The 15,549-nt window shown below is 43.3% G+C and overlaps 1 protein-coding gene across 1 annotated transcript in view; it reads left to right on the top strand.

Moving 5' to 3' along the window:
- Nucleotides 1-15,549, top strand: part of cfap43 (cilia and flagella associated protein 43) — a gene marked incomplete at both ends in the record, with an annotated part of 72,168 nt that overhangs the window by 14,024 nt on the left and 42,595 nt on the right. Inside the window, 3 exons of the mRNA XM_080740070.1 lie at nt 118-283; nt 1,030-1,110; nt 4,856-5,143. Coding sequence (XP_080596196.1) covers nt 118-283; nt 1,030-1,110; nt 4,856-5,143 — 535 coding nt within the window. The remainder of the gene's footprint in view (nt 1-117; nt 284-1,029; nt 1,111-4,855; nt 5,144-15,549) is intronic.

Here is a 15,549-nt window from a genome sequence, read left to right as displayed (position 1 = left end):
CCATTTTCCTGTGGAGAGACAGGGAGAACGATGTTTCTGAACTGTAGCAACGAATATTGAGATATCTGACAGTCCAGTGTTCTTTAATAATACATAATAATTTGCTGTTTGATGCAGAATAAAATCTTCAGGTGTTTGCAAAGGGGACGAAGCTACGCAATCCAGCCAGTCTACCGGTATGTTCCATCTACTGGAGAGGGATCTGAATGCAGAGGACAGTGTTCTCAGTCATTTGGAACCACTGTTCACCGCCCGTTCTGCACACACACAACGACACGAGCAGGTAAACTATGGTTACGCTTCAAATATTCTACATTCCTCTGTTTATCATCAAACTTTTAGATTTGAAAAGTATCAGTAGCATAGATCACTGGTACCCAAGCAAATTGATATACTCCCCCAAATAAATATGTATTTTGGCCGCAGACGCCCTTTTGAAAAGAGTTTGTGCTAGGCACCCCACTTGAACCCCAGCATGACCATTCTGGGCGCAACATTCGCCCCCAAATACTACATCTACAAGCTCACGGCTTGTAGATGTAAGCCTCGTGCCACAACCCTGAAACAGTGGTAAATCAGCCAACAACCCACGACCCTCGAATGGTAAATTGCTTTTCTACCACTTCTACCATATAAATGAAAGAAAACACAGTTGTAACTTGCAAAGCTATTTAGTTATACAACTGCAACACAACAGTGGGCGGGGTCCATGAGCCAACTCAAGGTTGTTGACTGATTTACCACTGTTGTAAGCCAATCAGAATCCAGTATCTGAACAGTTTCTGACTAAGTTAACCCCTGAAGAGGATGTTGAAGCTTATCTGGAAGTGTTCGGGCGCACCGCCACAAAAGGTGGTAGAATTACCTTTTTTTGGCCAAAGGATTTGGTGTAGACAGTGTAAACGGGAAAAACAAATCACTCCAAAGTACAGTTGCAAATCAGCTTGTTTCACCAAGACTATTTGGTTTATGAGTGCAATATTGGTGTATTGTCTGTAACTGTGTTTGTGAACACGTTTCTCTCCACAGACACACGATAGAGCAGAGTCTGTGGATGTGACAGAGGAGGAGGCTGCAGATCACACCTGGCTGGAGCAGCAGCATCAGGCGGTCAGTGATGGAGGAATGAATGAATGAATGAATGAATGCAGTAGGTGGTTGGTGGCAGTACAGTACAGTATGTGTGTGTCAAGAGCTACTAGAGGACATTGACATTACCTTTACGTCAATGCCGCACTATAGATTATTCTCTGCAAGTAAAATTAAGGAATTCCAAATTTACTTGTGTAAAAGTACAAAGTATAAGGAACAAAATTTTCTTAAAATACCAAAAGTAGAAAGTACTCATTATGCAGAATATCCCATTTCAATGTATACAAATCTTTTGAAATAAGACGATCTACAAGCTTGAGCTTGTAGATCAGCTATTTTTATAAGGCCAAAATATATAGGGCTGAACTGGAGTGGGTTTTCTGTCTTGTGTGATAATGATAATAATCAAAATACACAAAGTAACTAATAACTTTTTTTTTTAAATAATTGTGGTGAAAAAAAAAAATGCCTGTGGAGTACTGAAAATGGGAAATACTCCAGTAAAATAAAAATGCCTCAAAATTGTACTTGTTACTTTACACCACTGAATGGATGGATGAATGGATGAATGGATGGATGGATGGATGGATGGATGGATGGATGGAGGGATGGATGGATGAATGGATGAATGGATGGATGGATGGATGGATGGATGGATGGATGGATGGATGGATGGATGGATGGATGGATGGATGGATGGATGGATGGATGGATGGATGGATGGATGGATGGATGGATGGATGGATGGATGGATGGATGGATGGATGAATGGATGGATGGATGGATGGATGGATGGATGGATGGATGGATGGATGGATGGATGGATGGATGGATGGATGGATGGATGGATGGATGGATGGATGAATGAATGAATGAATGAATGAATGAATACAGTAGCTGTGGTTGGTGTGAGACTCATGTTTGCAGGAAACACTGACATGACCTTTACACGTTCACTCAGTGCCTGGTTCTGATAGCAGCTGTGTTGATGTTGGCAGCATTATTCTTGCACTTTGCAGCACTTTGATTTCTCATTGCTCAATAATATCGTGTGGGAACATCGACCGCAGAACGTGTCTAAGAAGCAAGATAAGGATTTGTATTATTTATTGAAATGCATTGAGACATTTCTGGCACAGGGATGCCATCCTCTACGCCAGTAGAGGATTCCATGGTCCCTCCCCTTAACTCTGACAGTGTACTTTGTACACTGTCAGAGTTACAGACTTGTATCGGTCAATTTAGACCCCTTTAAAGGAACCCACAGGGTCCCTGGAATCCACTTTGAGAACCACTGTTCTATGCCAGACTCGACACAATATAAATATTCTCTTTTAAATATTAATATTTCACAATTCAAAACATACTACCCTGCAAACCACCTACCACCCACCCACCCACCCACTCAGTCACTCACACACCCCACAAATACATCCGTAACCCACATACAATCCTACATATACGTACAATGTCATATACACACAGAATTCCACATTTTACATTATTATATTACTTTTGAAACCTATTCAAATATAAATGATTGCCTATAATGTGCAAATTTGGTACGCCAGGTTAAAAGTGGTAGAATGTGTGTAGAATGTGTCTGTAGGGCTTTATAAATATTGATGCAATGAAAAGTATGAACAAGAGATAAATAATAACTACTGGATCCATTGGAACACTGGTTATTGTGTCCATTATAACGGTTTTAGACTATAATTCTACTATATACTGTATGTTGGCTACCTTGTCACCTTGTTGATAACAATGTGTATAATTGAGTATACACAAAAGGTGTGTAAATAAATACACACGGTATATACACACAGAAGGTGTGGCACTCTTTGTGTCGTGTTCCACCTTGTTCACAGTTATGGGAAAGAGGTAGACTTAGATACTCTTTAAGCCCTCATTAATGCTGCTATAGGCCATGCAAACAGTCCCAAGTGATTCGTGATCACTTTATCTCTTTTACTCAAGTCGCATCACGTCCGGGCCATTAACTATTCCGTGGTACATAATTGTCTTATATAAACTCATACCTGATTTAAGAGTCAGATCACATACCATAGACGTGTTGTTGTTTGTGTAAAGGTGTTGCGCAAATTGGCAGGGGCACATACGTTGTCAGTGTCTAGCTAGCAGTTGTGGTAAACGTCATGGAAATACACTGAGAATATTCCACTGTAAATGTTTTATGAGATGTAGACAGTATTATGCACCACAAATAAGGAAAATGTCCAAACAGTCATTATGATGAAATAGATATGTAATATGTAATACACCAGTAAGACTCCCTAATCGGGAGATAAGCGACCGCCAGGTCGCAGCGTGATTTTAGGGCAAAATCTGTAGGAGCAGTGTCCAAAAATGTGTTTAAAAAATTCGGAATGATGGTGGCGCTATATGGGACAGATCCATGTTGATGACATGAGTGTAGACATACTATGTACCGATTTGCGTGATTTTAGGGCAAAATCTGTAGGAGCAGTGTCCAAAAATGTGTTTTAAAAAAATCGTCCTGAAGGTGGCGCTATATGGGACAGATTCATGTTGATGACATGAGTGTAGACATACTATGTACCGATTTGTGTGATTTTAGGGCAAAAATTGTAGGAGCAGTGTCCATAAATGTGTTTTGCAAGAATCGACCTCATGGTAGCGCTAGAAGAGAGTCGTGTGAGAATTGATGGGTGGTGGTTGTGGTTTGGCAAAAGTGTGACGTGTGACGTGTGACAGACTGTAGCATTATTTGCGGGACACTTCCGGTTAACAGCAGACATAAGCTCACGTCGCGTCGCAGATGCAACCGTTGTTAGCTTGTAGATCACTCTCGGCTGCGGCGCCGGAAGCTGCCTGCACATTCTGTTTTTTGGGTAATCTCTTTCTACGCAGGTACGTATTGTTCTCTTTATTCAGTTTGTCCCACTGTTGAGCACAAAGACCTTCTACCCACAACGGGCTGAAGAACATTGGAAATGTCGTGTGACATCACGGTAGTGATGTCATAGTACTGATTAGCAAATGTAAAACTAATACAATTGCACTTATTGACATCATCACACAATGGCTCTCACAACGACATCATCACAACCCTGTAATTGTCCTATATGTCCTGAATTGACAAATAAACAATAGTCATTTAGTAACAGCAAGAAGAAACTTTTCCCTGAACACGATTGGCGAACTGCTGATGTTAACTTGGACGATACGTCTGAACGGAGGCCCAAAGAGACGCTTCCATGCTGCTGTCATAGTGGAGCACAAGGTGTTCTCCTTTGGAAGAGGTGACAACAATAACAGAGATCACATTGAGGTTCATGTCTTCAACACTGTGTCTTTGTGCTGGATGAGGCTGTCCCCAGTTACACCTGGAAGAGGAGAACTTCACCTTGAGGTTCCCTCCAGTCGCTGCTACCACACAGCTGTGCTGATAGAATATACCATCTACATCTGGGGAGGACGTATTAACAAACCATATAAGAACTGCAACTTGCTTTATGCATTTGATGTAGACACCCACAGATGGTTCAAGCCCAAGGTTTCTGGAACCATTCCAGAGGCAAGGGAGGACCACTCAGCCTGTGTCTTGGAGAAGGTCATGTTTATCCATGGAGGATACAACACTAGTGTGTATACCGGTAGATACTATAATGACATCTACAAGATGGACACAAACACAATGGTCTGGTCTTTAATTAACACCAGAGGTACTCCAGTATGTGTTTCATGTCGTCACTCTGCCACCATAATCGGGACAAAGATGTTTGTATTTGGTGGCTGGAGGAACGATGACACCTACGACAACAAGATCAGAGTGTTTGACACAGAGACCAACTGTTGGCTGAACACACCTCTAGAAGAGCTTCTTCCAGAAGGACGCAGCTCTCCTTCAGCCTTCGCCTACAATGGAGAGCTGTACATATTTGGCGGCTACAAATGGGGAAAGAGATTCAATGATCTGTGGAAATTCAACCCAGAGACCTTCTCCTGGAAGTTTGAGCCCAAAGGAAAAGGCCCCGATGGGATGTTTAGGATGTGCTGTTGCATGGTGGGAGATCGTGTCATTCTCTTTGGAGGATTTGACAAACCTGATGACCTGTACATCTTAGACTTAAGTCCTAGTCTGAAGACGTTATGCAAGCTAGCTGTTATTCAGTACGGACTGGAGCGGTCTGGACTCCCACACAACATCAGGTGGGAACTGGTAGCCATGACTACCAACAGCAACAAATAAAATAACATTTAGGGAAAACATCTGGCCTGATTTACGGTACATTGCAGCCAAATCCAGCCTGAATCAGATCTGTGTCACATCCAGATTGGAATCTGATTGGTTCCAAGTGACCATGTGACCATTTAAACCAATCAGATTCCAATCTGGATGTGACACAGATCTGATTCAGGCTGGATTTGGCCTGCATTGTAAATCAGGCCTATTGTCTGCTCCCCAACCCGAGAAGGTAAGAAAACAAACAAACAAATGGTACTTCTTCCTGATGAAGGTGTGAACAGACACAGGATTCTCTTCTTCATGGACACAGCCCGACCCAACTCATAACCCACGCCTAGAGACGGCTGCGTTACCTCTGCAACGATCACTGAAACACAAAGACACAAAAAAACATTTTTAATCGTTTCAATATTTGAACAGAAATGTTATTTATTGGCTTTGGTCATATGGGTAATTTTTCTTTTTTTTTTGTTCCCCTGTTGCTCCCCATGGCAGTCCTTATGGCAGTTTACTCCTCCCCTCACACATCTCTGTGTGTTGTCACTGCTGTCTGTCTTGGTCAGTCACCTACCAGTGAGGAGCCCCCATCGTGAGGATGTAGAGCAGGGGTGGGCAACTTTGATGATGGAGAGGGCCACTATATTTTCACACTCACTCCAGAGTGCCACAATGCATATACAGCCAAAAATAGCCGATCTACAAGCTTAAAACGCGTCGCAGTGCGACAAGTTTTGAGCTTGTAGATCTGCTATTTTTCATTTTTTTTTAATTGGAAGCCGGAATTATTTTTACTTATTATTATTATCCTGAAGAGTAAAACTTTTATGTTATTCACTTAATACAAAATACACTGGACATAAGAAAATGACTAGCACTAGTCATAAGCCAATAATATAGAATGAAGTAATTAAAGCGGGTCATGTTTGCATGTTTGGAATTGTAACAGCTGAAATCAATAATATATCAGTATTCCGATATTAACCTGCGGGCCGCATTAAGTGAATGTGGGGGCCGCATGTGGCCCCCGGGCCGCCAGTTGCCCATGTATATGATGTAGAGCATCCAAAACAACATGTTACGTGAGGGGGCTTTGGAATAGCAGCCCTGGTGTAACATACCGCATAAGACAAGCACACATGAAATAGAAAACCGTGGGGGGGAAAGTCTTCATCCCATTCTCTATGGAAGTGGTAGGTTTTGGGGTTCTTTGTAATGCTATACTGACTCTTGAAAACAAAGCATTGCATTGAGGGGTTTGCCTACTTTAGAAGCCATGGAGGGTAGGGTGCATCAAAATATACATTTGCAACCGGCTGTTCCATTCCATTGATAAAAGTGTTCCAATGCGAATATTCCACTTTAAATGTTTTATGAGATATAGACAGTATTGTGCACCAAAAATAAGGAACATGTCCAAACAGTCTTTATGATGAAATAGATATGTAATATGTAATACATAAACTGGGTATAAAAAGTCCAACAAATAAAAACAGAATTAGCTTTCATAATTTGTCACATAACAGGTTTACAGGTGTAAGGGCACGGTCACACTGTACTTTTATTCTACAGTAAAGTTGATGTGTTGAATGTGTGTTGGTGAGTAAAGTGGTGTTCCTCAGGGCTCTGGTTCAGGGTGTTAAAGTAGTGCCCCAGTAGGTCTTCAATCTGCTGAGGGTTGTAGTCCATCACCTGGACCACATGTCCATCCTGGGCTCCTGGGATCATGGCAGACAGACCTTCACACAACACACACCTATTGTTAGCATCAACACCTGTGGAGAGGAGAGGAGTTTCGTGGGGCTTAAGGGGTTAATCTGCCTAATGATATATTGTTATAAAAGCAATCAATTAACATTTTATTGTGTTGATTAATTCTGCGTTCTTGTCTGTCGCTGACCACGCCCACATATGAAGATGACTGACATGATGGTAGTTAAAACCTTTTTTTTCTTTTTTTTTTAAATAATTTTTATCCCACAACGGGCTGAAGAACATTGGAAATGTCTTTGTGACATCACGGTAGTGATGTCATAGTACTGATTAGCAAATGTAAAACTAATACAATTGCACTTATTGACATCATCACACAATGGCTCTCACAACGACATCATCACAACCCTGTAATTGTCCTATATGTCCTGAATTGACAAATAAACAATAGTCATTTAGTAACAGCAAGAAGAAACTTTTCCCTGAACACGATTGGTGAGAACTGCTGATGTTAACTTGGACGATACGTCTGAACGGAGGCCCAAAGAGACGCTTCCATGCTGCTGTCATAGTGGAGCACAAGGTGTTCTCCTTTGGAAGATGGAGATGGAACATTGAGGTTCATGTCTTCAACACTGTGTCTTTGCGCTGGATGAGGTTGTCTCCAGTTACACCTGGAAGAGGAGAACTTCACCTTGAGGTTCCCTCCAGTCGCTGCTACCACACAGCTGTGCTGATAGAATATACCATCTACATCTGGGGAGGACGTATTACCAAACCATTTGAGAACTGCAACTTGCTTTATGCATTTGATGTCGACACCCACAGATGGTTTAAGCCCAAGGTTTCTGGAACTGTTCCAGAGGCAAGGGAGGACCACTCAGCCTGTGTCTCGGGGAAGGTCATGTTTATCCATGGAGGATACAACTACACTGTGAATAGATACTATAATGACATCTACAAGATGGACACAAACACAATGGTCTGGTCTTTAATTAACACCAGAGGTACTCCAGCACGTGTTTCACATCGTCACTCTGCCACCATCATCGGGACAAAGATGTTTGTATTTGGTGGCTGGGGGTTCGATTATACCTACGACAAGATCAGAGTGTTTGACACAGAGACCAACTGTTGGCTGAACACACCTCTAGAACAGCTTCTTCCAGACGGACGCATCTCTCCTTCAGCCTTCGCCTACAATGGAGAGCTGTACATATTTGGCGGCTACAAAATTGGAAAGAGATTAAATGATCTGTGGAAATTAAACCCAGAGACCTTCTCCTGGAAGAAGTTTGAGCCCAAAGGAAAAGGCCCTGGTGGGATGTATAGGATGTGCTGTTGCATCGTGGGAGATCGTGTCATTCTCTTTGGAGGATTTGACAAACCTGATGACCTGTACATCTTAGACTTAAGTCCTAGTCTGAAGACGTTATGCAAGCTAGCTGTTATTCAGTACGGACTGGAGCGGTCTGGACTCCCACACAACATCAGGTGGGAACTAGCAGCCATGACTACCTAGCCTGATTTCAGACTCATCTCACGCTTTAGTCTGAAACTGTGCCCTATTCTGAGCGATTTACGGGGGAGGGACTTTTTTGCGAGCGTGCGCGCGTCCGCTGCGAGACGCACGGTGGACGCGACGCATGGTCGCGGAGTGTGTGTGTGATTGTGTGTGTGTCTGTCTGTGCCAGTGATTGCTTCCACACAGAACTGCGACCAGAAACATGTAATCAACATTAACAGCTTGGTGAAATAAGTGCGCGCGCGCGTGTGTGTGTGTGTGTGTGTGTGTGTACCTTCCTCAGCCTGCCTGTCTGTGTGAACTTCATTTGAATCGTTTCAACTGCTGCGCGGATTGGATATTCGTTAGACCCACCCCCACCCCCCGCGCTCATTGGAGCAGCCGAAAATAAAAAACGATTCATGTACTCAGCTCCAGACCAGAGAAAAAGTCCACTCTGAGAGTGGGCGGTAGTGATGCGCGGGCCGACCCGGTGCCCCCACCCGCCCGCCAACCCGCCCGCGTGCGGGTGGGTGGGTCAAGGTTTGAGACTCAATATTGGCGGGCGGCGGGCGGGCGGGTTATCACCACTCTCATGTGCAAAAAATAAATAAGAATAATCACCTGTTCTTATTTGCCTTTTATTCTTAATAAGAGTAGTCCTATAAGAATAAGAATATAACGTTTGAATACGAGCATGAGCGAGCGAGCATGTTTTAAAATGCGCCAGAGAGGAGCGAGGTTTCTCCTCCGCTCCTTGGTGCGAGGACCGTCCCAATTCCGCTCCTGTTGGGCCCGCGAACCGCATTTTGACAACATTAGACACAACGTGAGCGCTGCACCTGATACACGTGTTATCATATCCTATGGATGGGACTGTTATCAAAATTGTCATACCTTAGCCAAGGCTCAGTAGTCAGACTACCAACTACCAGTAGCTGGGTAGTCCCAATATCAACCTTAATATCAGCCTTGAGAAAGAAAAAAAAAATTGTTCCCGAAGCGGGATTCGATACCGCTATGAGGTGGTTACCAGCCACCCGACGCTACCGTTCACGCCACTATAAACGACGGAGCCGCGCCGTCTCAGGCGCCGATGAGCCCCGAGAGCCGCCGCCGAGGGAGCGGTAGCGACCGAGTCGCCGCGGCGAACGGTGCGAACGGCGCATGAGCCGACTCAGCAGCGTTACCGAATTATGTGCCGTTATGGACAGAATAGTAAATTTTGACCAGGGGACTGCTCCCGTTACCGAGTCATGTGTAAAACCAAGCAAAAAACAAAAGTCCGCCAGCTGCCTTGGTTAGCTCAGTCGGTAGCGTCGGGGACTAGTAATCCGACGGCCGGGGTTCGATTCTCACTGACGGAGCGACCAGTATACTGTTCCTGTGAACGTGCATTGGCGCATGCGCATTGCAATGACAAGTCTATGGGCGATAACGGATCTACCAGCTCCTGGTAGTTGGTAGTCCGACTACTGAGCCTTGGCCAAGGCATGACAGGGGTGAAAACAGACCCATACCAAGGGAGGATAACACGGAGATCGGCTGGCACAGCAGAAGAATGCACAAACAATTCAGCAGGATTTCACTTACCGTATGTGTCTCTGTCATCCACACAAGTCCGTTTATAGCTAAATACTTTGTGTCGGGTAAGTTATATAACCAGCCAGTCAACGGATACGATTTGAAACACAACTTTCGCAAGTGAGGCGGATTTTTTGACTCAATGAACCAACCACGCTCGCCTCGAGCGAGGGCAAAATCTCGATATTCCGACGGCCTGAAAGTCCAACGGCACGGAGATCCGAATCCGATGTCTCAGAGAGAGAGAGCCCCCCCCCTCATGCGCAGATCGAGGTTGGCATGATTAAAACAATTAATTAATTAGCCTAAAAGCCAGCAAATAAATAGCCAGATCTGAGCACATATCAATATATAAGGCCAAATCTAATTAAAAAAAGTATAAAAGCTATTTGAGATGTTTATAGATTAGAATCTTTACACACCTGCTCCCAAATAATTAATTATATAATTCAAGTTCACTGCGCATATATTATGTAGGTCATTTCAATTAAGCTCTTGCACTCAATTGTGTCAGCGCTCGTCTGAAAAGAGTCGAGCAGCTCCCGCCTCCCTTAGTTTAAACTAGGTTATAAAATGACATATAGGCTATATAGAATAGATTTTCAGTCAAGAAGTGAATGAAAACGTAGGCCAGTGCTTTCTTATTGTCCATGCTGGATTATTATTTCTTCAAATTGACTGCATCCATCCTGGATCACACAATAAGAGGTAACATCCAGGTCTTTATTATCCATCATGCTTTCAAATCAAACAAAGTAATCACTCATAGGCCTATGTGTGATGATGTGTGAGACCAAGTTTAACATCTTAAACATCACATGCTGCGCATCCAAAGTCAGCCGCCTCTCCTCCTCTTTCTCTCCTCCCCCTGTGTGTCTCCGCTCTCATATAGGCTACTAAATTGAACAGCCTTTCGGACTTTAAGTCACTCGGACTTTAAGGCCATCGGAAAATCACCATGCGCCCACCTCGAGTCGCTCCCATGATCCCATCTCTCTAATCTGGTGAATCAATAACCAACAGAATGTAATATTGTCCGTCTTTTGCTGTCTGCACTGTATAAATATGATTGACATAAAACCTGAAACGCCATTCTTACCCCGACGATGCCCCAGAGAGAATGAACGTCTTTGAATGAATGTCTTTTAGGCTAAACCCCAATTTGAACAACACGTTTGTTTATTTAGCCCATGACAATATTGTGCTACTGTAAACCTTTCTGTAAAGCGACGTTGGGTACTTAGAAGAGCCGTATACAGATGAGCTATTCTGGAGATGATATACCATCTTTTTTTTAAATGCGGGTTGCGGGGCGGGCGGATTCGTTGATTTGTATATTGTTCTGCGGGGCGGGCGCGGGCGGGTTACGTTTCGTGCGGGCTGTGGGTCGTGCGGGTTATGAAAAAAACCTGACCCGCGCATCACTAGTGGGCGGGGTCTATGGTCTGGAAGCAGGCTAATGACTACCAACAGCAACAAATAAAATAACATTTAGGGAAAACATCTGGCCTAGATATGGCCTATATCTTGGCACAAACAGATATGGCCTATATCTTGGCACAAACAGATATGGCCTATATCTTGGCACAAACAGGTATGGCCTACATCTTGGCACAAACAGATATGGCCTATATCTTGGCACAAACAGATATGGCCTATATCTTGGCACAAACAGATATGGCCTACATCTTGGCACAAACAGATATGGCCTACATCTTGGCACAAACAGGTATGGCCTACATCTTGGCACAAACAGGTATGGCCTACATCTTGGCACAAACAGATATGGCCTACATCTTGGCACAAACAGATATGGCCTACATCTTGGCACAAACAGATATGGCCTACATCTTGGCACAAACAGATATGGCCTACATCTTGGCACAAACAGATATGGCCTACATCTTGGCACAAACAGATATGGCCTACATCTTGGCTCAAACAGATATGGCCTACATCTTGGCACAAACAGGTATGGCCTACATCTTGGCACAAACAGGTATGGCCTACATCTTGGCACAAACAGGTATGGCCTACATCTTGGCACAAACAGGTATGGCCTACATCTTGGCACAAACAGATATGGCCTACATCTTGGCACAAACAGATATGGCCTACATCTTGGCACAAACAGGTATGGCCTACATCTTGGCACAAACAGGTATGGCCTACATCTTGGCACAAACAGGTATGGCCTACATCTTGGCACAAACAGATATGGCCTACATCTTGGCACAAACAGGTATGGCCTACATCTTGGCACAAACAGGTATGGCCTACATCTTGGCACAAACAGATATGGCCTACATCTTGGCACAAACAGATATGGCCTACATCTTGGCACAAACAGGTATGGCCTACATCTTGGCACAAACAGGTATGGCCTACATCTTGGCACAAACAGGTATGGCCTACATCTTGGCACAAACAGATATGGCCTACATCTTGGCACAAACAGGTATGGCCTACATCTTGGCACAAACAGGTATGGCCTACATCTTGGCACAAACAGATATGGCCTACATCTTGGCACAAACAGGTATGGCCTACATCTTGGCACAAACAGATATGGCCTACATCGTGGCACAAACGGCTCAAAGTTTGGATCACATGACCACATGGGGTGGCAATGCAGCCAATGAGAAGCTTCCGCGTGTGGGTCTTGCCTCACCCAACAGCTTCTGATTGGCTGCGTTGCCACCCCATGTGGTCATGTGATCCAAGATGGCCGCGGTGTGAATAAGGTCAATTATTGGCTAAGCTCAGCTAGACTCACTGTGATTGGCCAGTGGAAGGCTTAATGAAATTAACCCATAAAGCAAAAAATAAATATATTAAAAAATATATAATAATAATAATAATCCCAAGTCTTAAATCTATTTTCAGGTGGGATTTTTGAAACATGGCGTGCGCAGCACACACCAATATTTGGGGTGTTTCCCTGACGTTCTGAACTGCCTTCACTGAATGTGGTTTGCTGCCCTGAAAATGCATTGGCAGAATACACCCTCATAGGTAGAAGTAGGGGAAATATATTTTTTTAGGGTTTTATTTTAGTTTTATTTATTTTTTGATAAGTGAGGATAGAAACAGAGCAGGAGAAAAACACAGGATAGAAACGGGTCAAATAATCAAATGATATAAGCCTAACATACAGACTTGTACAGATAGCATAATGTATAAATATGTACATGTTTAGAACAAATAGCATCATACAGATAAAATAATCAATAAAAAGGAAAGGTGTTATGCTATCACATGCGAGAGCTTCCAACATAAAAAAAAGGCCCTAAAAAGTCTTATTTGGGATGTTCCGTTTAGGCAGGGTGTTTAACTGTACTTGTACTGTACTACATTTCAGTTGTATTGACTATACTTGTACTGCTCTCCATTTTTGTCTAATAAAATAATCAATCAATCAATCATTATTGCATCTTGTTTTTTCTAGTGTTTCTGCGTTTAGTTAATATTTCTTTCTTCTGTTCTGACGTCACAACTCCACAGGTTGCCGAGGCAGAAAGCCTGCAGTATTCTCCGATAAAAGAAGATTTGAGGAAAAATATCCAAGAACTGCGTGACACAGTAAGTGAGCTGTATTTTGAACTATATCAGGGGTCTTCAACAGGGGGTCCGGGACCCCTGGGGGGGTCCTCATAGTTACCACAGGGGGGCCGCCAAATCTTTGTGTGATAGGACCATGTTTTTACATCAACCATTTGAACCCTAGAATCCCTAGTGGAACATTAGCCAAAAAAATAGCAGATCTACAAGCTTACAACGCCTCGCGCTGCGAGGCGTTGTAAGCTTGTAGATCGACTATTTTGTGGCAAAGAGATTTGTAGAGGGAAAAGAAGAGAAAGTATTTGTCGGTTCAAGTGGTTAAATATTTGAAAATACACCTTACATGATGACAGTGCTGTCAAACAAAGCTGTCTAAGAAATCATTTTTTATATTGTAAACATAAAACACATTTAAATTAGCTCTTGAAACTCAATGAATGAAAAGTACAAAACGAACGGTGCGAACCTTCACTTGAGCATGAGCCCGTCGAAGCTTGATTCATGCTTGATTGGACGCCGATGACGTGCACCGGAAATAGCAGGTCTACAAGCTCACTTGAACTTGTAGATCTGCTATTTTTGGCTTGCGGCAACTAAGTATAAATCAAGCCCTATAAGCGCTCAGTGAGATCACTCACAGATGTTGGAAGATCAAAACATTGACACATGCAACGCTGTCTGTTTGTTTATTGAATCCGACCCAAAATGCTTCCTATTCAAACAAACCCACTCATAGCGTGTTGACTTGCTGTTACCCACTGTTTATAGCAGTGGACAATGGACAACATAATCACTAAGTAAGGTACGTTTTAGTTCTAACAGTCTAGCATTCATTATGCTGACATGAAGGTGCTGTAGGTGAATTATTTTGGTTAATAGAACATTCATTGTTTGCCCGGTAACAGGGGTCTCCCCTCCAATCAGGGGTCTCCCCTTCTCTCCAGCATTTTAATAAACAGATTTCATCCAATCAGGAGAGAGAACCTACACATCAGCTTCAGTTTCTATCATCAGTGGTTCTCAAACTTTTTCATGTCAAGGACCCCCAGAAATGTAGGTATTTGACCGCGGACCCCCATCTCAAAATATGTTGTTCCAGGGACCCCCCAGAAGCAAAGATTTGAGTAACAAAAGTTTGCCTTAAAAAAATGGCACTCGGTGCTGCGCTGTGAGCTTGTAGATTTTCTATTTTTCAATAGTTAAAGCATAAAATGATGATGTTTCCCTGTGGCGTTCAGGTCCAGCAGGTGATGTTAGTATGTTCCTGTGACGTTCAGGTGATGTTAGTATGTTCCCTGTGACGTTCAGGTGATGTTAGTATGTTCCCTGTGATGTTCAGGTGATGTTAGTATGTTCCCTGTGACGTTCAGGTGATGTTAGTATGTTCCCTGTGGTGTTCAGGTGATGTTAGTATGTTCTCTGTGACGTTCAGGTGATGTTAGTATGTTCCCTGTGACGTTCAGGTGATGTTAGTATGTTCCCTGTGACGTTCAGGTGATGTTAGTATGTTCCCTGTAGCGTTCAGGTGATGTTAGTATGTTCCCTGTGACGTTCAGGTGATGTTAGTATGTTCCCTGTGACGTTCAGGTGATGTTAGTATGTTCCCTGTGGTGTTCAGGTGATGTTAGTATGTTCCTTGTAGCGTTCAGGTGATGTTAGTATGTTCCTGTGACGTTCAGGTGATGTTAGTATGTTCTCTGTGACGTTCAGGTGATGTTAGTATGTTCCCTGTGACGTTCAGGTGATGTTAGTATGTTCCCTGTGACGTTCAGGTGATGTTAGTATGTTCTCGACGTTCAGGTGATGTTAGTATGTTCCCTGTGACGTTCAGGTGATGTTAGTATGTTCCCTGTGACGTTCAGGT

Source organism: Nannobrachium achirus (genome assembly GCF_963921795.1).
Source record: "Nannobrachium achirus genome assembly, chromosome: 13".
Taxonomy (NCBI): domain Eukaryota; kingdom Metazoa; phylum Chordata; class Actinopteri; order Myctophiformes; family Myctophidae; genus Nannobrachium; species Nannobrachium achirus.
The sequence above is the reverse complement of the archived record's forward strand: the minus strand, read 5'-3'. Positions and strand labels throughout refer to the sequence as shown.